Source organism: Pyrus communis, chromosome 12 (assembly GCF_963583255.1).
Source record: "Pyrus communis chromosome 12, drPyrComm1.1, whole genome shotgun sequence".
Taxonomy (NCBI): Eukaryota; Viridiplantae; Streptophyta; class Magnoliopsida; order Rosales; family Rosaceae; genus Pyrus; species Pyrus communis.
Window position 1 is genome coordinate 6,073,541 of NC_084814.1, and position 25,006 is coordinate 6,098,546.

At 35.2% G+C, this 25,006-nt stretch overlaps 2 protein-coding genes across 2 annotated transcripts; one reads left to right on the plus strand and one right to left on the minus strand.

Annotated features, from left to right (window-relative positions):
• Positions 1-2,818: 2,818 nt before the first annotated feature.
• LOC137711682 (probable aquaporin TIP-type) lies at positions 2,819-4,589 on the minus strand. The gene is made up of 3 exons (XM_068450943.1): positions 4,397-4,589; positions 3,579-3,823; positions 2,819-3,387 (listed from the first exon to the last, which is right to left on the minus strand). The coding sequence occupies exons 1-3, from the start codon at positions 4,521-4,523 to the stop codon at positions 3,013-3,015; spliced, it is 747 nt and encodes a 248-aa protein (XP_068307044.1). The 5' UTR covers positions 4,524-4,589; the 3' UTR covers positions 2,819-3,012.
• A 12,265-nt stretch (positions 4,590-16,854) lies between these two features.
• LOC137709960 (uncharacterized) lies at positions 16,855-21,433 on the plus strand. Its single transcript, XM_068448937.1, has 10 exons — positions 16,855-16,860; positions 16,908-17,018; positions 17,465-17,581; positions 18,238-18,594; positions 18,818-19,140; positions 19,792-19,891; positions 19,975-20,034; positions 20,220-20,306; positions 20,534-20,674; positions 20,833-21,433. The coding sequence occupies exons 1-10, from the start codon at positions 16,855-16,857 to the stop codon at positions 21,160-21,162; spliced, it is 1,632 nt and encodes a 543-aa protein (XP_068305038.1). The 3' UTR covers positions 21,163-21,433.
• The last annotated feature ends 3,573 nt before the right edge of the window (positions 21,434-25,006 follow it).

Sequence of the window (25,006 nt, forward strand, 5' to 3'; positions counted from 1 at the left end):
CTCCGACGAGTTCTCAGATTTTCCAACCAAGGTAAGACTCGAAATACCTTCGATCTCTTCCTCTTTGACGTGTTGAGTTGATCTTTTGAGTTGTGCACATGTTTTGGTGACGATCTGGTGCAGAAACCAACTCTAGGAAACTTTTCCAGTTTTCCGGTGGAGACCTAATGGTTTTCAAGCCATTTTCTAGCCAACTCCGGCCACGACCGAGGAAACCAAGGTTATAATTCAAACCCTTGTTCTTTGATCTTCATTTTGGTATATTACTTGGATAGGTTTGGTGAAGTTTTCAGTTAGTCGGAACCGGGATTTACTCTGGCCATTTCATTCCCAGATTCCGACAGTTGCAGTGACAATCGGCCGGAGAAGAAAAATAAGGAAAAAAAAAAGGCTTTAGGCCCAAAGCCTGGTCCAAGTCCTTGGCCCAAACCTTTGGACTGATGTTTTAGGCTAACCAAGTTTCAAAATGGGCTCATAATATTCTGGAAATATTCTTTGGAATATTCTTGGAATATTCCTTAGGTTGACTTTTTCGGAATTTTCTCGGAAACCCTCCTAGGCTAATTTTGACGCCCCGAGTTCGTTTTTGACATCCATTTAGTGAAATCCCAAAGTTTTGACGTAGTTGATCATCGAGGCATCTTTATTGACTTTTTAGGGTTGACCGTTGACTTTTTACAAAATTTGCTGAGGACCTTCCTTAGCGTATTTCGATGCCCTGATTCAAAATCTGCACTCCATTTTCCCAAATTTAATTTTCTTAGTGGAGTTTTACTAACGGGTCCCAATATTATGCTTAGGTGCGATTACTATTGTAGGCCCCAGCTTCTCACGTTCGAACGACTACTATTTCGCAAGTATCTGTGAATGGGTCTTTTCTTTTATATAGTATATATATATATATAATTGTTAGTTTCCATTTATACATTTCATAAAGAGTTTTCTACAATATGCCTAGATTAGCTTGATGTTTATAAGTTTTAGCACATTGATAGAAATTATGACGTTATGATGCATCCTACAGGATGCACATGTATGCGTATTATTATTATTGATGGCTTAATTATACTTGTGGACATGAATAATATTATGTTGACTGGAATTATCAAATCATTGTGGCATGATTATATTTATATTATCTGCTTATCGTTGCTGCACCGGTGTTGGTACTCACCCAGATCAGGGCCAGTATTTCACGTGTATGTGCACATCGCACCGTATGCTCACTTTGGATCCACTGTAGGTGCCAGTCCTGTTCTAGATTGCTATAGGCAATTAGGACTTTTATGCGTTGCACATAACGCCAATCTTCCCATGATTGTAGTACTAAAGTGTATATCATTGTTACACCCAGTCCTGTTCATGTCAGAATACCTCTGCATTAACTCATGTGTTAGCATATGTCGATGAGCACTCGATATGAGATGTTTACTTATACGAGATTATGTTGATTACGAAGTCATGTGTTTACTTACGAAATATTGAGCTGTATTGAATTCTTGAGATATTTCAGGCGACGGTAAGTATTTTCACACTATACGTAGTATGTATATTTTGGAAACTATACTTGTTTTACGGAGAGGGGTTATAATGTTTTCCAAAAGGTTTTTATAAAACTTTATTTTTAGGCCCACTCACCCTTGTTTTTCGCCCTTCCAGGTTTTAGCAACTGAACTTTCGTATCAACAAGGATTCTTGGCAAATCTGGTATTGGAGACTATCTCTGATGGTATAATTCTCAATCCACTATGCTATACTTTATTTATGCTCTGACATCACGTGTGAAATTTGTTCATTCCCGCTCACCAGCGCACTCTTGTGTTTAGGCACTTTTAGGTTTAAATTTAGTCTCATTTTTCACATCACTACACTTTATGGCTTCATCACCCTCTTTGTGTCAGAGTATGTTGTAATTGTTTTTTATTTAAATTCTAATTCATGGAAGTTTTCATCTACTAGAGAGCAAATAAAATATTGTAAAAGGGTTTAGTGGTTTAGTTATTGGATTAGGTAATGTTAGGGAAACTTAGATATAATTCTTTAAATTAAATGATATGGAAGTTAATGATTGGATATTACTTAAGCATTGATTAAAGTACTCATTTCTATTGGTGACACTTTATTTAGTTTGCTAATTTTTCTTGCAAATTTAGTCTCTGTAGCATTACTTATTGGATTGGATACTTCTACATTTGGATACTTTTTCCAATTGAACATTTAATTTGTTAGTTTAGTTTGACATAGTAGTTTAAGAGTCTAAATTTTAAGGGTCATTAATTGTTTGAACAGTCGGATCTGTGGCACTACTTTTTGACATATGTTTTTGTGGGCCTTTTTTGGTAATGTAGTTCAACGATCTGAATCGTCTATTTTTTATATCTTCCCTTAAAGATCATGTCTTCCAAAATCACCCAGATTTGAAACCATATGACCATTGAATTAAGTGTTTAGGGTTTCTTTGCAGTACTCATTCATTTTTCTTCACTAAAAATGAATTTCTTAATGGTTTTGGTTTGTCTATTTTTTGCAATGATGATCTATAAATGATGTTTTAAAAAATAAACGGTTTGGATTGTTAAAATACATTATGAAGTGGGCCCTATAAAAATTTGTGTAAAAAATAGTGTAAAAAAAGTGGTGTCACGAATCCACCATCTTATTTGAAATGATCAAATATTTCAGCAGTATATCGACAACATCTCGCCAGCATTTAATTTTACCATGTTTACAATTAAAATTTGTAATTTAATCGTTTCAGCCAGTTTTTTTATAATTTTGTAAATCAAACAACCATATAAAACCGCAAAAGCATCAAACATAATTCACAATATGTACATTTTTTTTATTCAAGCCTCGAATTTTTCGTTTTTTTCTTTTTCTTTCCTGGAATTGACAAGTACCATCTTAGATGCTCAACCAGAACGCAAGAACACAGCTCACAAAAGGAAAGCATAAGCAGGGAAGCAAATAAGAGGAGAAGAAACCACAAATCACATGAACAAAGCTAATGAATTACGCATAGTCCTCAGATTGTAGGACTGGGGCATAGGACGCAATGAAAATGTCACCATAGACTAGCCCGGCAAGCCCACCACCAATAAGTGGCCCGACCCAGTAGATCCAAATATTTGAATAGCTGCCGCTGGCCACTGCTGGGCCGAACGATCGGGCCGGATTCATTGAGCCCCCGCTGAAGGGGCCAGCAGCGAGAATGTTAGCGCCAACAATGAAGCCGATCGCTATGGGCGCTATGGTTCCCAGTGAACCCTTCTTGGGGTCTGCAGCTGTAGCATAGACTGTGTAGACGAGAGCAAAGGTTATGATGATCTCAAACACCACACCTTCAATAGCACCTACTCCTGCACCGAGTGCATGGGTTGGAACATCCTGCCAAATACAAAGACATATAAGAACCACGTTCTATCAGACAGTCTAACATATTATGTTGTTAGGATGTCGACTGAAATAATCGATCATTTGAATTCTTAACAATATGTAATTCAGATTGATAATCATTTTCCTTGTATCTAACGTGTCAAACGAGTATGAAATTTGTTGAAGGAAATATTATATAATACCAATTGAGTAACAAACTTGACGAGAAAGCTAGCGACGATGGAGCCCAAGAGTTGGGCAATCCAATAGAAAATGCCAGTGAGGATGGTGATGTTGCCTCCGATGGCCAATCCAAATGTAACAGCTGGATTCAAATGGCCACCTGAGATGTTTGCAGCGATGGAAACCCCCACAAACAGCGCAAATGCATGGGCCACGGCAATCGCTACTAGCCCCGCAGGATCCAAGGATGCATCTGTGAGCTTACCTGCAAACACATAAAAAAATAATTTAATTGGCTTGAAATTAAACACTTTAATTATGAAATAGTTAATCAAGTAATTACACTACTAAGTTGTACCAAACTTTTGATCATATTAGTTTTAGCATATCTGAAACTACATGATTTTTTTATATGAATCATTAATCTGATTAATTTTGTCTAACGGTTTAAATTCACGGTTGTAAATTTACAACATACACAGTTGTTCAACTATATTTACTTTTAACATAGGTTAACCTTTATAACCATAGCCCGTGCCATCTTTTTATTTAACTGGTTTAGACAAGTAATCTCTCGTGCAAGTAACTTTATTAAAAAAAGCTTCATCAGTGCAGCCTTGCGGTGTGCTATTATAAGAGAGTGCGTGCACATAAACGTTCGGAAAACTTTATCGACGCTCTTTTAACATTTCAACACACAAAAGATCATGAACGCATGATTGTGAGAGTTGTTGACACACTTTTTAGCAAGTTTACCACGCATGATGATTGATGTTAAAAATTATGATATATAGTAATTATGACGAGTGCAAATTAATAATTAAGCGCAGTTAATTACCGTAAGCAACTGCGGATCCAACACCAGCAAACACAAAAACAAGGGTGGCAATGAACTCAGCTATGTAAGCCTTGAGGGAGCAAACACTAAAAGAGTCACCAAAGCTACCAAAAGCTAGCTTCACCATTTTTGGTCACTAGAAAAACCAGGAAGAGAAGCAAAGAGTGTAATTTAGAAACTTAAACCGGCTGCAGCTGCTAATTCCGTTTAATTAGTGGCTTAATTGCACATTCTTTCAGCATGATCAACTATATATAGTGGTTAGTGACTGTCGATAGTAGTAGGTTATGCAACTCTGCGGGCGCCAACCGTGTGGGACCCGAATGAGTAGCTGGCATTGTCCGATTGGGTCCAAATGAGTCGCTGGCATCGTTCGATTGGATGCCGACCGACCGCCAGATAATTGTTTTTTAGGAATAGAGTTTATGTCATATAATAGGGGCATTATGAAGATAAGACAACTACATTAATTACTAGTTTTAATTAATTAGTGAACCGACATTGTATATTATAACTCTTTTGAGGAGATAAGCATGTTTATTCCGATGGAATATACAAGAATTTCATGAGCACCACGACATAGTATATTTTGATTTAATTTTGGATGTGCAATGTCATTTTCCTAGGAACTTTTAGATTTAATATGTTGTAGGTTATGATGATTGAATATATAACAATGTTGTTAATCAAAACTCTCTTCAATGCACCGAAAAATATGTCATATTTGATTTTAAATTGGCTCACTCTTTCTAATGCTTCGTAAAAATTGAGGTTATGAGTTCGTTAGGAAGTGCTTCTAAAATAGCTAAAAGCAGCTTTAGTGAAAATATTTTTGGAATCTATTCTTAGTAAAAATGTAAGTGAATTTTGAAAAAACAATTAAAGTGATTCCTACAAAAACTAGATGACTGGTGCTTCTTGCAAAAAACACTTTTGAGTGATTTTAGAACCTAAAAACATTTCGTCTAAAACCGCTTTCAGTCGTTTTAAAAGTACTTCCAAACAAGTCTTATATATGACATTGGTGCTATATCTAAAGTCACATTTGAATTTGGGTATATTTCTAGAGTTAATTTTTGGATCCCCACCTCAGAAAGATACGAAAATTATATTTAATTCTAAAGTTGGCTAAGGTTGAGTTTGGTAAAGCATTTACAAGAATCACCTGTTAATCAAAACTTAAGGGTAAAACTGTGAAAAGCGTGCGGTAATATCGACTTTGAGGAAATTTTGTTTTCCATTGCCAAAGAAATTGAAACAAGAACCTCAGAATAGAACACCATAATTTGAAAACCTATCAATTTTTATCAGCCCAAAATAATTGTTACCGATATCCATGATAAAGATTAACATCAGCCTTTTAAGATCAGTCCTTACAAAAGTGATCTAGTTCAAGCACGCATGGGATTTTTTTAGAAGATTCTAGGATGTGAATATGCTAGAAAACTCTAGCAAGGTGCAGCAACAAAGGTAGCAAGATGGAAAAGCCAAGTCCAACGCTAAGAAAATCTTGAAAAATGTCTTTATTTGTAGAAAACTCTAGAACAAGTGAACAACAACTTATGGCTAGGATAAAAGGAACCCAATTCCACCTAGTAAGTCGGTTTTGCATATGTATAAATATAAGGTGTGGTGCTAAGTAAGAAACCACCCAATCAAGAAACTAAGAAAGTAAGAGAGTAGCAACCAAAAAGAGCAGCAAGAAAATAACTTAAAAGTGAGTGTGGTCTAAAGTGTGTCTCTAGAAAGAGAGAGTGTCATATCTTCTAAAGTGTGTCTTTAAGAGTTTTTGTGTTGTAAAATTTTGTGAGTGTAATACAAGTAATTTGTTACTTGTTTTGTCTCTCCAACACTTGTGTCAAAGTTGTGTACTCTAATTTTCCTCAACAATTGGTATCAGAGTGATACAATCAGGGATCAGCTCTAGTGAAGTTTTTGAGAACTGTGCAAAGTTTAGTACTTCGCAAAATTGTTGGCTAATCTTGTTCGGCATATTGAAGCTCTATTGACACGATGAATGATCGTCAAGTTGTTGGAGGAATCAAGAAGTTGAACAACACAAATTACAACACATGGGTGACATGCATGGAGTCGTACCTACAAGGCCAAGATCTTTGGGAGATCGTTGGCTATAATGAAGTTACGCAATTGGAAGAAGACACTAGCAGCACTTTGCGTAAGTGGAAGATCAAGCTAGTCAAAGCCATGTTTGCCCTAAAACCTACGGTTGAAGAGGACACGTTAGAGCACATAAGGAAAAGCAAAACATCGAAAGAAACATGAGACACATTTGCCACACTCTTTTCAAAGTGGAACGATACAATATTGCAACTTCTGTTATCAGTGGCCCAAGGGGACATGACGATAGCACATATTTTCACAAGGTAAAGTCTATTTGCCATGAAATTTCTAAATTAGATCCTAGTGTTGTCATTGTAGAATCTAGGATAAAAAGAATAATTATTAATGGGTTGAGACTTGAATACCGAAGCTTTGTTGCTTCGTACAAGGATGGCTGACCCAACCATCACTTGTTGAGTTTGAAAATTTGCTTGCCAATCAAGAAGCTTTTGGCAAAGCAAATGGGAGGGGTCTCGACAAAAGGTGAAGAGGAAGTGCTCTACACCAACAAAAGTAAGGCAGCTTCAAGAAGCATGTTGGTGAAGGATCTAAAATAAATGGTGGCAAGTTGACAAGTCATTGGATGAAGGAGAGTTCTCGGCAAGGGGTGGCTCCAAAGTATCATAGCAATTATGGTTAGTCCCAGAATAATATGTTTGAGAGCAAACTGTGGAAAGAAAGGCCACATGGCGAAGAATTTCTGGTTCAAAAGGTATGTAGAGAGTAATGTTGCCACTTGCAGCTTAAAGAAGAACAGTGAAGATGATTGGGATGCCATAGCATATCACCATAGAGGAAAAATGAGACGTAGAAACATCTTCTTATTGGTGGTCAAAAAATGCAGTGTTGCCTGACTCGAGATAGATTCAAGATACGTTGCAGGAGAAATAGGAGAACAAATAGCCCAAATTCAATCAAGTCCAGATGAGCCTGAGGATTTGCTTGATGGTGACGATGTCAAGTAAGAAGTGCCTCATAATCCTATAGAACTGGCATGTACCAACAACCAGAAGAAGATAGACCTAGTGAAGTGGAAATATCAACTCCACAATCACAACTAAGGAGGTCAACGAGAATACCAAAGCCAAATCCCAAATACATCAACACAACCATAGTAGAAGAAGCAGTTGAAGCTGAGATGCGTAAAGAAGTGTCACAGAATTGCGAGTGGCGTACAACTAGGCGAAGCCAAGAAACGTGAAACCTATATCTTGCAAATGGGTGTTCAAGATAAAGCATCCACTCAGCGTGGAGAAAAGAATGAGCTGGTGTTGAGGGGGAGTGTTAAAGATCAACACCAGCCCATCAAGATCAATCGGTACAAAGGAACTAAATTGGTCTGGTTCAAACATGCATGGGATTTTTCTAGAAGATTCTATAATGGGAATATGCTAAAAAAACTCTAGCAAAGTGCAGCAACAAAGGTAGCAAGATGGAAAAGCCAAGTCCACCGCCTTAGGCTAAGAAAATCTAGAAAAATATTTTTGTTTGTAGAAAATTCTAGAACAACAAAAACTTATGACTAGGATGAAATGAACCCAATTCCACCGACTTAGTAAGTCGGTTTTGCACATGTATAAATATAAGGTGTGGTGCTCAGTAAGAAAGCAACTAATCAAGAAACTAAGAAAGTAAGATAGTAGCAACCAAGAAGAGAAGCAAGAAAATAACTTAGATGTAAGAATGGTCTTTCCAGGGAGTGTGAGTGGCCTAGAGTGTCTCTAGAAAGATGGAGTGTCATAGCTTCTAATGTGTCCTTGAAAGTTTTTGTGTTGTAGTATTTTGCGAGTGTAATACAAGTAATTTGTTTACTTGTTTTGTTTCTCAAACGCTTGTGTACTCTATTTTTCCTCAACAATCCATACACATCTCGCATGAACAAATAACGGTCCTGCTCAAGTTTAAATTTTTCTTAAAAAAAGACAATACTAGAAAGGCAAAATACATCAATGTGGCTGGGCTTAACGATGTGGATGCCGACAATGAAGAAGGTGCGAGTGAGCTGATCAAACAACAAGAATGTCGAAACAGTTATAAAATCCTTAGATGCTACATCATGATAAACTTATTCTACAGAGCTACGAAACATTATATTTAGGTTTTTTCTATTTTTTTTTTTTATCACAAATAGTCCCTGAAATTGAAAATCAATCAATGTAATTCCTGAGAAGAGATGTCACGAATCAATGTGGTTCTTTCGTCACAATTCTATTAAAAATTTTGTTACGTGCTGATGTGGCACATAAATGGGTTCCACAAGATTTACGGGTTTTATTACAAATGGTCTCTGAAATTAACCCACACCATCAAGATGGGCTCTGAAATTGAAAATCCATCAATGTAGTCCTTGAAAATAGGTGTCGCAAAATCAATATGATCATTTTGCCACAATTCTGTAAAACATTTTGTTATGTGTTGATGTGGGTTTAATTAGACTTGACATTCGTGTCGTGTGTTCTCGTGTTTGTGTCATACCCGATAGCTTAACAGGTTGTGTCGTGTAACATCCGTTAAAATAAACGGATAATATGACCTGATCCGAAATCGACCCATTAATATTATCAAGTAATATGATCCGACCCGTTATTCGTTAAGAAAAATATATTTTAAATCAATAAATAATGAAAATGAAAAACATAATTTGACCTAAAAAAATGTAAAACATAATAATAAACTAGTATATGCATGCCACATTTTCACATAAATATTACTTCAAAACATAAAATAAAAAAAAATTAAAAAAACATTTGTCTTTCAAATTTACATACCCCAAAATAAGAGCCTAATGAAAAAACATTGGTCATACTACAAAATACAAATGTTCAAAGATATGCAAAATGAAGAGAGTTGTGTTTCAAGGTTGAGGAACCTTGCACGTTTTTTACAATAAAACACTTCAATTTCATAAATCACCAAGGGAAATGATATTGGAACTTTGGCTTGATATATTGTCTTCAAGGGTTATATTGACGATATTTTCACTAAGGTTTTCCACAATACATAACCTATAGATCTAAATTTAACTGTTGATTGCCGTTTATATTTATGCTCCATTCTTCTCACCAAATTTTGTTTTTTTTTTCTTCGGATCTTCTTTTTTGAAAACATGATCTCTTATAGGATGCAGGAAGATGAATGGTTCAGATTGTTGATATTATGTTCAGAGTTTTACCATTAGTGAAAATATAGCTCGATGTTTATAAAGTCTCTAGAAACTATATAACATCAACTCGTATTTTAGTTAACTGTAAATATCTGAATATCGTATCAACAATCTGAACCGTTCATTTTTCTACATCTACTAAAAGATCACTTTTCAAAAAAAAAAAAAAAATCTAAAAAATGAAATTCGGTGAGTAGAATAAAGTGTAAATGACAATGGACGGTTAAATTTAAATCTAAGGTTTATAGATTATGGTGTCAAATTTCAAAGTTGACCCCTGCACGAAAGTTGTAAAGCTTGTCATTACGAGTGATTGTATATTTTTTTTACATTTTTCACACTTCTACAATAATTATTATTAATTTTATTAATTTTGCACTCAAATAAAAAACACTATTCATGAGATTTCGAAGGTTTTAAAAATCTAAACAACTATGTAACCATCGTCTAAGCGTAGAGGACGCAATCACAAGTGTTTATATATGCTTTCACATTTTTTTGACTTATATATTAATGATTATGAATTTTATTTATTTTGAACTCCCTTAAAAATATTATTCATGAGGGTTTGTATGATTTTAAATTTTCAAACGGCGATGTACCTATCCTCAAAGTATAGTGGATGCGATTACGAGCATTTGCTTATTTTTTTTTTCACATTTTTTGCACTTGCAAATTAATTATTATAATTTTTTAAATGTGTTTGGTATTTTTAAATTACTTGATATTTTTATTTTTAATGTGTTTTATAATTTTTTAATCTCACTCTTTGCCTATAATATACTATAAAAATAATTAATTAATTAAAACTTAAATTTTTAAAGTTTATATAGAATAATTATACAATAATAATTAATAAACAATATATACATATGACATATCCACTATATCTTTTGTATTTTATAGTAAGTTTCTTAAGTAGTTTAAAAAATTAAAATCATCAAAACAACTTTTTTCTTATCTTGTCGAAACAGGTTACCCGATTGTCACTCTCGTGTAATGTGTTAACCCGAAACCTGTTATTTTCGTGTTGTTTACGTGTTGTTTATGTGTCGTGTTAATGGGTTGTGTAAGAAATTGTCAGGTCTAGGTTTAATAATTAATTTAAAAAGTTGTCTAAATACTTTTTTGCACGATGAAATTTTTTTTATATTGTAGGGCCTACTCCGAAGAAAGATCCCTTCCATAAATTCTCAAAGGTACAAGGCCTAATATGGGGTGTGGAAATAATTTTCAACCAACAATAGATGCACATCGATTATAACCTCACTATCTCAAGGCAGACCTTGCCATTCTTTGCATCACCAGACCACCAGGGTAGCGTCGAACAAGCTCTCCAAGATTAAGGTTGTGAGGATGTTGATCACTTAATGTTAACGGTGATATCCCCGCAGTCGTTGGCAATCGGCCAAGTCATCACCAAAGGTGATCTCAATTTAGGTTCAATTTGGTGAAGGTATCGAAATGTGTAAAAATTAGTGTATTAAATTTTTATTTTTTTAGAGAATAGAGAGCGAAGGATGTAGAGAAATGTGGACTGGGATCAGAGGTGATTGCAGGACTGAGTTTTTGGGTTGACAATTTTCTTTATTAACTATTAAATTATTAAGCCTATTTGTAATTTTTTTAAAATTTAATTAAACTTGTGTGACCTATTTATGCCTCACATCAGCATATAATAATTGACAGAATTGTGACGGAAGGACTACATTAATCAATTTTCAATTTCAGGAACCATTTTGATGTCGCGGGTCAATTTCAAGAATCATTTATGAGAAAAAATAACTTATGGGACCCATTTATGTGCCACATCAGCACTTAATAGAATTTTTAATAGAATTATGACGGAATAACCACATTGATTTGCGACACCTATTTTCAGGGACTATATTGATTGATTTTCTATTTCAAGGACCATCTTGATGGTGAGTGTCAATTTTAATGACCATTTGTGATAAAAAAAATAATAAAAAACCTAAACAATATAATACTTAAAATCTTAATATTTTCCGCCGGAAACGAGACAAGGGACTGTGAAGGGAAGTAGGGTGGGGACTGAGAGGACGTCGACGCCGTCGACGAAAAGGGCGCGACAGGTTATTGATGATGATTGTCATGAAATTTCCAACTACTGAAGTTTACCATGAGATTGGCACTACCAAGTACTCGGTCGCGTCATGACTACTGTTTCCAGTTTGTGTTTGTTATCGTCTATCAGTTATATCGAATACAAATATCATCACGTACAGTTTCGCTTGAATTTTTATTTGAAATGCCCTCCAAATTTTCAACCATTAGAAGTCCCTTTTCTCTAAGCATGAAGTTTCTCTCTAATCACTATGCGAAATATGAGAAACCCCACAACCAACCAGAGCCCACAAAACATAATCATGACCATTTAGGCACCATTTCCACATCTCCAAACCCCATTTCACTTTTGTTTTTAGAAAATCTAGGGGTTAGGGAGCATATCAAATAAGTCATTATTATGAGAACAAAGTCCAGTTCAGTTATAGCTCGCTTGTTTATCTTTCTCTCCCTCTCTTTTGTGATGTGTTTACGTGTTGTAATTAGAATCAATATACAAAATTAGATTCCGATTACGGGATACCCTTCTTGATTTTCATTATCCTTACGTAAACGTGCCATTATTTACTTAACTTTGAATAATCAAAATGTATGTGGAGTCCTCACGAATTTAGGAATTCAACTCCTCATTTTGGAAGAATTGGACTCCCTTGATGAAGGAGGTACTTGAATTCCTTGACATGTGGGGAATCGGAATAGATTTCTTTTGCCAATTATGCCCCCACTTGGTTCTTATTATTGCAAGTTGGCCTCACTTGGTTTTCTATTAATTAGACTAAAAAAAAAATTTATAAACAAAAAAATTATAAAATAATAATTTATTAACCATAAAAAAGTGAGTAAAACTAATCGAATGTTTATTTTATAGGGATAATAATTAATTATTATCTAAACTATATATTAGTAAAACGCTGTTTGTCAACTAAAATTTTAATATATTACTACTCTAACCCTCTCACAAGAACTAAATAAAAATAAAAAACGTGGACAATTTAGTAATTACGCCTAACACAAATTTTATTGTTTCTTGTACTAATATCATAGCTATGTAAATATAATATATCTTATTTAAAAATTAAAAAATAAATAAATAAACCCCACTTTTTCTCCTTCTCTTCCTCTCTCTACATTATCTTTTCTTTTCCTTTTTTGTATTTTTTTTTAAGTTGTCATACGTGCTCATTAATGATATGTCATAATAAAATAAAAAGCAAATTTAATTGCAGACAATAAGAACATAAAAATAATTTATTTGGAATAAAAGCATTTTGGCAATCATATTGACTTTCATTCCAATTTAGCTAAACCAGTAAACAACTTATATGGAATTAGTAATGTTCCTATCCCGATTACAGAAAATTTTAGTAAACAGTTTCAACAATAATTTGATTCTGACCCTTTCCCATTTTAGCTTCTCCTAAATTCAATTCTTCTAATTTTGATTACGTATTGGTCAACAAGCCATCGTCGGTGCTGTCCTTGCTTGCCGTCACATGAGTACAATGTGAAACATAGTTGAGTCAGCCTTAAATAGGTCGAGTGGACTGATCACTTGTTGTACACATGTAGTTACGGGCTTGGGTTCTCTAGATTTGTATCCTAGTAAACCGAATCTTAAGCCTAAAAACTTTCAAGTATATGATGAGATTATGAATAATTTCTTCAAAATGATCAATAAAATATTTTGTCACATTGTTTATATAACGAGTAATGAAGTGCTTATATTCCTATTCAAATATCATGCCCCATCACAACGAAATTTAAATCATTGAGCACGTTTAACTTTTAATAAATTAGTCTATATTTTCAATTTCAAATTTTATTGGTTTTCACAGCTATTTAGCTTTTCTACAGCATGTGCTAATTTCACATGTCTACTCCACTTACAACACTATCATGTAATTTTCACGAAAGATATTACCCAAAGTTTTGCACGAAAAAAGTTGGGTACTGATACATGTAAAAGTAGGGATAAAAAACATTAAAATACTTGCAAGAGTACAATATAATTTTAGTATAGATAGTTCTAGCAATGTCGTTCTCCACAAGGATTGAATGAATAATTTATGGTAAAACCAAATCTTAATTAATTATTTGAAAACAAAGTTTGGAAGATGTTGATTTTATGACCTAAAATATTAAAAACGAATTTAATTAAAAACAATTAAATAAATTGGGAAAGTAAAGAAAATAAAAGAAAATAGTTTTGAAAATCTATTTAAGCACTAAGGTTCCGCCATCACCTTAACAATCCAATGTAGTTCTTCCAATTACTTATGACTTATACATGCATATTTGAAGGTTAGGTTTTCCTAATATGTATCCTACTTGGAGCCTCCAACATAGAACGTATATCTAACATGTAACCTGTCTATGGCGTCCAAATTAAATGTGAACATGCAAGACTCATCAAGTTTTCTGAAAAAACTTTTGAAAAACCATATAACCTTAAGACATGTTGTCCATCCTAAGAAGTTACGCATATTAACCATAAGAAGCCTTAGTCAATTCCAAAGACAGCCCTCCACCAAAATTGCATCAAATTACTTTTCTAAATATCCTAATGGTGGCCAATCATCAAGACAATTAGATAGTTTAAACCGGAGATTAATAATTCAAAACTTGCATGCATAATATCATAAGCAAATTGAAAAGAAACTACATATTCTTGTTAAGACTCGTGGTCTCACCTTAGCAAACTAAACTAGTTACGAACAATTATAAACAAAAATATTATTAAAAACATGGATAGAAAACACCTTGAAAATAAATTGGAATCCAAAAGCTCTCTAAAGTAGTGCATCCTTTCTTCTCCTTTTCCCCTTTAACCCTAATGGCTAAATATCTTGATGTATACTACTACAAAATAAAACCCCAAAAGGTCTTAGAATAAAGGAAACATAATAAAATAATAAAACAGAAAATAAAAGGTTTCCTATTTGAACAAAAATTCGGATTGCTCAGAAAATCAGACTTTTGACCGACCAAATCAACTACGATTTGGTCACAAAAGGCCTCTTTTGAAAGCTTAATTAAGTCATCCCCTACAAATCCTCAGAAGGAATCTTCATTAAAATATGTCATCTTGACCTTTAAAATACCCAAAACGTCCAAAAACGTCAATCTGGGTTATTTCATTGTCACGGTCAAACATCTAAGTAGAAAAATCTGAAACTTTGATACAATTATCTTGAAAGACTTACGAAGATCCTCAAATTAGAATCACTCCAGAATTCATCCGTTTGATCATGTTTTGCTCTAGAGGAAGTCGAATGTCCTACATTGAAAATATAATCCAAAGTATCAAAATCTCACTAAATAACCAATAAATTAATACTAAGATTAGGGTAAAATATATAGTATAATATGGACACATTATGTACCATCATAAAATCAATTGACAATATGAAAAGCCATTGCAAGATTTTTTTTTCTTTCATAAATATGAGACTCTTGTACATTCACATTCTCACATTACATAACTTGACATGTTACCTAATGGGTTTAGGGTTCCATAAAGAATTGAATTGCATTTGAGAAGAAAATTAGTTGGACTGTAGGGTTCCATAAATAATAGATTAACAAAGTTTTTCCTATATGAAAATATTTTCCATTGATCACTTTTATGAAATGGTTTCGAGTCATACCAAATATCATCGTAGACGAAGTTGAGATTTTATCGGCCTAGAGTTTTGGTTTTCGTGTTTTGGGCTTGAATCGAGCGAGCAATACTACGTAACATAACACAAACACACATAATAGATTCTGGCGGGAAGCGGGCGGAGAAGCCACCGCCACTGCCGCCACTACCACCACCACCTCCAGGCCCACCACAGAGTCTGCAGCTGCCTTTATCGTTCCATTTCAAAATCCAGAGAGAGACTTGACCGAGTTGACCCATCCGCTCAAATTGAATGCTCTCAACGACCCAAAAGTGAAGAAATTTAATATCGTAGCAGCAGTGGCACTGCAGCAACTCTACTACTACCTCTGCTACTTTTTTGTTTTCTCCTTGGATTATTAAATAAAAATATTTATTGTAAAAGCTCTTAAATTCAACACAATCAATCCAAGTTGCAAACTCTTGCATTCAAACAATATCCCTTCCGGAAAACTATTTTATATTCTCTTTCCTTCCTCCCCATTGCATGATGTTCATCACATGAATATTGTGTGATTGAGGAAAAAGTAGGTGAATGGTTTGTGGGTTTTCTTAGAAAACAAAATAAATATCATATACAATATATATTATGGTTGGTTTTATGTGTAACAATATAGTTGAAGAACAAGCTGCAGTTGGGAAGAAAGAGAATGGAGATTCAGTTGCTCATGGCCAACACAGGCGCTCAAAGAGGTGTAATTTCAGTACTGAAATCATCGTTGTTAGTTTTAGTGTTATGAATATGTTATCTAAAAGTGAGTGTTTATTTATTTTATTTTGGTGTTTATTTATTTATCTCTGGTGAAGTGGATGTTTGCATTTCTATCTTCTTCTTCCTCATCGATTTTTCTATGGTCGTTTTCTTGTTCTAAGAATCTAAGATTTTTGTTATTAAGTTACATGGGACATTGGGAAAGTATTTTCTTTATGTGCTGCATGATCTGGGAAGCAAAAAAAAATAAATTCACCCAAAAGGGTTGACTGTTTGAGTTGTTTGGGGTTCATTTGTTTGTGTTAAGTACAATTTTTGTAATTGTGTTTAGATTTGTGGTTTAGTAAGAAAGGAAATTTGTGAGTACAAATAGACCATGTATCAAAAGACTTTGGTAAGGCGATTTTGCATTGAGTTCAAGAGACTGATGAATTTACAGATTGTTTCGGTGTCTCATTTCCTATATTTATGTGGTTCTTCTCCCTTTTCCTTCCAGTGCTTCTGACAGGAACTCAAGTGTTCCAAGAGGTCGAGTTTTAAGTTCCAGGAAGAAAGGCAAAAATGAAACGCAGGTGAGAACACATCTCACTTCAAATTACCATAATAATTTTCTCATGCTATATCAATAGGACTAATGCAATTATTGATATAAGTTAAAAACTTGACAATGAATAAATTCATAAATGACCGCAGTTTGAGTCTTATTTATGATCATGGATGTAAACAAAGATAGAATCGTTTACTATTTTCTCGATGAATTTACCAGGTTTCATCACCTTCAACAAGTGCTTCTAGGGGACAAAGTCCTTGGCACAACAATCCTGCTTATATCAACAAAAATTCGCCATCACACCACAGAGCCTCCTTGGAAAAAGATGTAAGAAATGCAATTCAATTTCTGTCTCTTTCAAAATTGTGTTCGATGAATCTTTCTGTAACACGATGTGTGGCAGAGGTTAACCTTACTGCAGTAGGCTTACCTGTTAAATATATTTTATTGATGAGTGTCATAGATTATATATTGCAAACATTTCAATTCATATAGCTTCCATTTTTTTCTTCTGGTGACTGTTACCGAATATTTGCAAAGATTCCTCGATTATTACTAAAGACTGAATATTCGTATGAATCTTTATCAATCATCATTTTACTGCACAAATAGAAGTTTGGGTTTCCAAACTGTAGGCACCCCTTGTCGACAAAACTGGATGACATGCATGATGTGACTGGCCGAATCTTTACACCTTGTTACCATTTGTTTTCCATGTAATATATGGTCCAAGCATAATATGGTTTAACCACCAGTGATATGTACCTTTGCAGATTGAACAGTTACAGTTGCATTTGCAGCAAGAGAAATCTATGCGTAATATGCTTGAGAGGGCAATGGGCCGAGCTTCAAGTACTCTATCTCCGGGACATAGGCATTTTTCTGTCCAGGTAGTTACTCGCCTTTTAGTTTCTTTTCTTCAAGAGTTGTTGAGAATTTTATCATACTTAAAATATTGACTAAGACACGAATTTTGGGCCTTCATGTTTCCGCTCATCCAGTATGGAAACGATTAAGATGCAACATGCCAACATGATGAATTTTGGAGAAACTTATGAAAATGTCATGGCTGTGATTGCTTTGCATATGACTTTCAGTTCAGTGTTGTAGACTAGGATGACGTACCCGAGTTGGCTAGAGCACTGCTGCAGACCTGCATATTATCTTTTCGTTTTCTTTTATTTTTTTCAGTACTTCCACTTGAACACATATCTCCATGAACCAATTCATATAATCTTAAAAGTGTAGACTGTTCAGACGAACAAAGCAGTGTTCTGTCAATGCATCGGAGCCTTTTCCAGTAGTTGCACCTGAGGTCTTTTAATTAATTGTTTATTCTACTTCATTTTCTGTCTTCTTACAATTGTATTAGAAACTTTCAAAATTAATTCTAAAAAGTTTGCATCATGTAGCGTATGAATTGTTGTTTATAACTGCAATAAAGATATATTTTTCTCAAACTGGCTCCATGTATTATTGATATAATTCCATTTATTAGCTGTAAGTATGACTTATGGACTGCAAATTGTTTTCTTTTCATGTTTAGACAAAGGATTTGATTTCTGAAATTGAATTACTTGAAGAAGAAGTTGCAAACCGCGAGCAGCATGTTCTCTCTCTCTACAGGAGTATTTTTGAACAATGCATTAGCAGGGCACCTTCTGAGCTGAACTCAGTTGTGGCTTCCCCTGCCCATGTGAAGAATATGAAGAATGGATCCAGGAAGCATCCCAGTATCATTACCAATGCATTTTGTTCTTCAAAAAAGTTTCCTTTCCGACATTTGCGAGCTCTAGTTGTTGCAGAGAACTCAGGAAAACGAACTTCTATGACTAGAAATGCTCCACTATCCAGAGGCAAAAGTGACATCGATATTGGAAAGAATTGTTCAAATCCAGCAGAGGTAGGATATAACTCTATTCTACTTTTCCAGATTGACTTCTGTTATTGAGTTAATTTTGTCAAACTGGTGACGGGAGTTTTCCATTACGACACGTAGTGATTTTCTCTTTAGCCATAAAATGTGACAGACTAAATAATTAGTATGTTTTTCATGTTACCTTCCAGCCATAAAATGGCGCCATGTTGTTCAAGCCCTTTCACATGATTTATTATTTTGTTTCCAGGTTCACGAAAGGGTTCCGTCCTTAGAGAAAACATCTATGCTGCGAACTTTGAAAGATCATCTCCACCAGTGCCCTAGCAAGTTATCTGAGGAAATGGTCAGGTGTATGGCTGTTGTTTATTGTTGGCTTTGCAGTGCATCATCTGTGAACACTGAAAAAAACCGATTATCTTTGTTGTCGAGGTCATCAACTAGCGTTATACAAGCTCGACACAGCGCAGGAGATGCCCCAGATTGGTCGGGCAAATCAATGGTAGAAATAACTTGGATATCTACTGATAAGAGCAAGCTTCCTCATGCTTCTTTTGCCATTGACAACTACAGGTTCGCTTTTCAGACTTAATCTATAATTTACCCAAGTAACAGTAATATAATAGTAAAAGAAAGAGCAGGTACGTCTTTCCTTGATTCACTATGACCTTAACTGGAGCAAGTTTGATTGCAAATATTTGGTCCTTGCGTTTGTCAACCGCACTAAATTCTGGTTGAAGCGATTTTGATTCACCGTGAATTTCTGTTGTTCGTAAGTACAGGTTAAGGGTACACCACTGACAACCATTCCGCTTCTGTCAACTTTTACAGCTCCCCCAGGGATACTGATCTAAATTATAACCTTTTTCGCTGTCCTAGTTTGTCTTAAAAGAAATCCACCACTAATGTTTTTATTTGATCTCTTCAATCTAATATTCTTATATGCAATGTGGAGAAATGATTCTAAAAATATGGTGATGGTTCACAACAGAATAAGATGCAACCATAAATCTAGAGCTATGCTAATAAACAATAGATTCTGGAATTTTGGATCGTAATGTAGGGGGATGGCGTGAGGTACTTGTACAAATATTAGTTTTCTGTATGTAGGGTGCATGGTTTAAGACACGCATAAATGCAGCTAACAAACTTGCCATTGATCGTTTCTTATGTTTTTCCTCATCAGGAGTGCGGACTTGATGTATTTTCGTGTTTAAATTTCAGAACTTTGGTTGAACAACTGGAGAGGGTGAATGTTACTCAGATGGAAATGAATGCGCAAATCGCATTTTGGATCAACATGTACAATGCTCTTGTTATGCATGTAATAACTTCTTCACCAGCCATTTCTTTTCTCTTACTGCAACGTATGTGTGTCTAAGTTTCTCCTTAATTACCCTTGCGCAGGCACATTTAGCATATGGAATTCCTCACAGCTCTGTAAAAAGGTTGGCTTTGTTCCACAAGGTAAGGTAGTTCACTTCTTTGCTGACAACTTAAGAAAACTAGTGCATCTCATCGCAAATGAATACGTCCTCTTGAAGTACTATCGGGCAAACGTAATTCTGGTTAATCTAAAATAATTTGAATCTATCGTTGTATTCTAAACTCAGAAAAATAAAACTGATGATGGCCTTTCTGGTATAGTGCAGGCTGCTTACAATATTGGGGGCCAAGTTATCAGCGCAAATGCCATAGAGCAATCCATATTTGGCTTCCAAACACTCCGAGTTGGACGGGTACTCGCTTCCTCACTCTACTTTTTATATAAGAGTGCGAGAAAATGCTTAGATTCTTAGAAATATTTCCTTTGTTTCAGAGTTTAAGAGGGGTGACAAATCGTTTGAGGGTTTGAGCTATATTTTGAATGAATTTTAACAACGGCTTTTCCTAATCTTCTTTCTTAAAAAAGGAATGTGAAATATGTACCATGTTTTAGAATACTGATCCACTTGCATGTTACCAGTGGCTTGAGACCTTCCTTTCAACTGGGTGGAGAAAAAAATTTGGTGAAGACAAACAACTTCACAATTCAAAATTACGGCTTCCAGTCTCCGAACCCCTTGTGTGCTTTGTTCTTTGTAATGGAGCTTTCTCCGATCCTGTGGTAACTTCTCTTCTGCACATGATTTTCTGTTAAAATTTCATATATCTTATCTTTACCTTGTTTTTTAGTTTAATCAGAAGCATATGGGGTAGCAACTTTAACACTGAATGTTGTAAACCGTTCTTCTAAACACACTCCGATCATGATATATCTTGTAGCTAAAAGTATACACAGCGGCAAATGTTAGGAATGAACTTGAAGAGGCAAAGAAAGAGTTCATTAAAGCAACTGTAGTCGTAAAGAAGTCGAAGAAAATTCTTCTGTCAAAGGTACTTGAAAGGTTTGCAAGAGAAGCATCTTTTGGCTCTGATGATCTTCTAAAATGGGTTACTGAGAATGTCGATAAGAAGCTTCATGATTCGATACAAAAATGCATTGACCATAAGTCCAGCAAGAAGGCGTCTCAGATGGTAGAGTGGCTGCCATATAATCCAAGGTTCCGATATGTGTTCTCAAAGGATCTATCTGAGAAGCCATGGTGGTTGTGATTTGTGAGATTCGTTCCAGATGCTTGAAGAAACAGAAATCTGACCGTCGTTCGGCTTGAGGCAGCTAGTTGGTAGTAGCTGATCGCACCGGGTGATCAATTAGCACGACAATTCTATTACCCTCAACCTAGGGCTTTGTATGAACTTGATGGTATGATCCAACAAGCTTAGCATTACTTGCAGATGTCGTATAATTCATGTTTGACACCTTATTTGTATATTGGACATGCGTTTGTGTATAAAAGATAATTACGTCCCCTAATTTATGCATTAAGGCAGTAAATTGTAACGGTAAATTTGTAGGTTAAACTATATAAACTGCAGAGACAGAAATAGATACAAGTAATCACTAACAAATAGGTTGGATTCATCTAATGGTTCCTGATTATAGGATTTTGTTGAGCAAAAATTGTACAATGACGGTAAACAAATAATTCACTCAACACAATTTCATCCTCGTTCATCTTTCTGACGAGGGTTTTATTTTTAATTTGAGTTCCATCCATTCTAAACTATGTGTCTATTAATTTCATCCCTTCATATAAAGAACGGAATACTCTTTGATTCTAACATGAAAAATATGAATTTTGAGGGTAGGTGTTTTTGTTTGATTTTGTGGCTGCATTTAGGTGAAATGCCTAAGTTGCCTACGTACGATTAAGCCGTTCGTAGTTCTTTGAATGGTATTTAGAATTTTTTTAGGAAACTGTTATTGGCACTAAAAAAATCTCATTCTACACTCCTCACAAGTGTATGTTTCTTTCCAAATATAGAAAGTTTGGAGTGTAGAATGAGATTTTTGGAGTGCTAATAACAATTCCCTTTTTTTTAGTGAATGCACGATCCACTAAAAAAAAATATGAAAAATAATTTGGTCTTTGGTTTAGTAGAACGATTTGGACAAATTTTAGAGTGAATTTAGTTTATATAAACTAGGGATTCGTTTTTGTTTCGCGGTGGCATCTAATGTTTGATATTAGATTGCCTACTTATTATTAACGAAATCAAACCGGCGTAGTTCATAAAAATGAATTTGACTTGAATTTGTTGTCCTGTACTAAGACTTTGATAAAATAAAATGCCTGTTGGATTTATTTGAGACCAATGGGTGATAATTGGCAAAATTACGTGACAAGCTTTGAAAAAGAAAATTTTGATTTGTCTTCTCCTTTTATCAGCCCAAAGCTTGACGCCATAAAGTGGGACTTAGAATTCCACGTGAGATGCAGACTTAGAATGTGACGACCTATCCCTAATTTTTTATGTAATTTCATTCCCGAGTGTGTAAAATAACAATTATGCCCTTGTTGGCAAAGTGGAACCTGACGTGGGTGTTGTTATTCAGCTTTTAATTTATTTTTCCTTTTATCGTAATTAAATAGTACTCGTTGTTACAAATGTGTGAGCATGAGTTAGACCCGAATCGGATTTGTAACAAAAAAGTTAAGCTTAGTCGAAGTACGTTAACAACAGGTAGAATTGTACACGTGTGTGCTAATAATTTAGTGTTGGAAATTACTGTTTTTTATAAGGTGAGCCGGACCGTGTAATTTTAAAGTGCACTAAATCTTATCACTTATCTCTTTAAATCTGTCTCGTGACCTACTCTCCCTCACCAACCAATAAATCACTTTCCTCATTTCTCTCGCCCAATCAGACAGCTTCCTTCTCTCTTTTGTCCAATTAGAAAACCCCTATCTCTCTTCTTCTTCTCTCCTTCACGCTGAGCCTTTCTTCCCTCTGCAACACAAACACCATAATCAAACCTCACAGATCAAACCTTAAACCCCCACCATCGTACTCTCCTCATCATCACAAGTCCATCCGTACGAACAGATTCTAAAATGACTGAGTTTTGAGCTTCCAACTCGAAGCAACTTGGAGCTCCGACACAAGTGTGAGTTCTCCAACAATTTTCCGTTCGAGTTGCAAGGTTTTGGAAAGTTTGGAAACAATACACAACTTCCTGGAGTCACTAGACAAAGTTTGAAGTGGAGCCAACATGAAAACACACGATTTTGAGATGACGAAAATAGGTTCGAGACATTCTAGGCTTTTTTCAGTCCATTTTCATCCACCTTTTGGACTTTTAAAAGGTACAAACTTGTTCTTCTCTTCCCAAGCTTCATTTCCACATAAAGTACGTCGAAAATGGTTGAGAAATGAAGAAGTTATGAAGTTCCAAAGTTTTTACAAAATCCGGCTACATTTTCCAGAATTTGGCGAAAGAAGGGGAATATTCTATTAAACTTAACAGAATATTTTGACGCCGTTAGGTAACGTCGTTAGACTAAACGGAATATTCGATGCGCGTAGCCTGCCAGTGGGCACACGCATGGCCGCGAGCTGGTGATGCGTGAGGGCGCGTCCAGCCTCATGGCGGTGAGTGGTTGTCGTGTACGGGTCCGTGACATCGTGTAGAATGTTTTAGTATATTTAAACCCTTTGTTTGAGCAAACTATGGGGGATTTTCCTAGCCTTCTAGTGTATGTCCTCATTAATTAATTAGTATAGTTGTTTCACATATAAGAGAGAATTATCCCGAGGAAGTACGAGGACAAGTCAAGCTGAGAGGCTACGATCTAACTACGTATTAGTGAGTGGGCATTTGTTTTTATATATTATATATAAAGTTTTATAGTTTCCACAAATGCTTTTGGATTGATATTACGCCTACCATGCCATGTTTTATTTAATTTTAAAAGTGCTATTATATTGTTGAGATTTATAAATTTTCATGGCATGTTCATATTCATTTTACTTGCTTATTATGCATGCTTGCACCGGTGTAGTACTCGCTCCGGGCCAGGGCCAAGCTTCACGTGTATATTCACATCACACCGCACGCTCACCTTGGATCCATTGTCGGTGCCAATCATGTCCTAGGTTGCAATAGGCAACTAGGACTCGTATGTGATGCGCCTAGCGCTAGTCTTCACATGATTGTAGTACTAGAGCGTATATTATGATTACATCCAGTCCTATTCATGGCAAAACTAATCTGCATGAGCTTGTGTGTTAGCATAGATTGATGAGCACCTAATTTTCTTATGCTACGGTTGAGATATTATGATTGGCATATTTCTAGAATTATTGTTGATTTACATTTGATTTCATACTTATACGTAGTATGATTTTCTGGAAACTATACATGTTTTACGGTGAGGGGTTAGTATGTTTAGAAAATAAATGTGTTCTATAAACCTTTGTTTTTGCCCACTCACACCTTCTGTTTTTCGCCCCTTCAGGACTTAGTTAGCTGAATTCTCTGTGGCGTATGAGGGATCTCTGGTGGTTCTGACATTTCCATAAATAAATGTAAAAGCTTATTTCCGGTTGCGTAATAAGTACCTTAACTAGATTCGACTGCTCTACTTATGTTGTACTGTCGTCTACGCTTTGAACAATTGTGTTTTATGGGTTCTTCCCACTACTACGCACTCTTTTTATTAGCTTAAATAAATGTTAGCTTTGGTTTAAATTTATCCACATTTTATGCATCACTTTCCTTTTTGGTTACGTCACATTCGGGCGTCGACCAGCATGCCTCGACTCCGATTGGGGTGTGTCATAGAATCCCACGCGAGATGTAGAACTTTGAAGGTCTCATCTTTGCTCCAGTATTCGTTGTCGTTCCTCTACAAGCGAAATAGCAATTCCGATATGAAGTAGGATTATTTCCCCTCCTATTACCATCTTTTTCCATCCCCTCCTCTCACACTCTTCTTTTTGTCTTATTCTCTATATAAAAAAGTCAAAACAAGATGTAGACATGGCGTACTCACAACCTTTTAAATAGGAAGGGATGGAAGAGGAGAAAGATTAGGAGGGAAAAGAATCATAC

Bases quoted from the DNA above. Each gene is read 5' to 3' on its own strand.
- LOC137709960 (XM_068448937.1), top strand. The intron at 20,307-20,533 runs GTACTCGCTTCC...GCATGTTACCAG, and splicing joins AAACACTCCGAGTTGGACGG to TGGCTTGAGACCTTCCTTTC. The intron at 20,675-20,832 runs GTAACTTCTCTT...TATATCTTGTAG, and splicing joins GAGCTTTCTCCGATCCTGTG to CTAAAAGTATACACAGCGGC.
- LOC137711682 (XM_068450943.1), bottom strand. From the start codon at position 4,523: ATGGTGAAGCTAGCTTTTGGTAGCTTTGGTGACTCTTTTAGTGTTTGC. The intron at 3,824-4,396 runs GTAATTAACTGC...ATGTGTTTGCAG, and splicing joins TGGATCCGCAGTTGCTTACG to GTAAGCTCACAGATGCATCC. The intron at 3,388-3,578 runs GTATTATATAAT...TGTATTTGGCAG, and splicing joins TCAAGTTTGTTACTCAATTG to GATGTTCCAACCCATGCACT.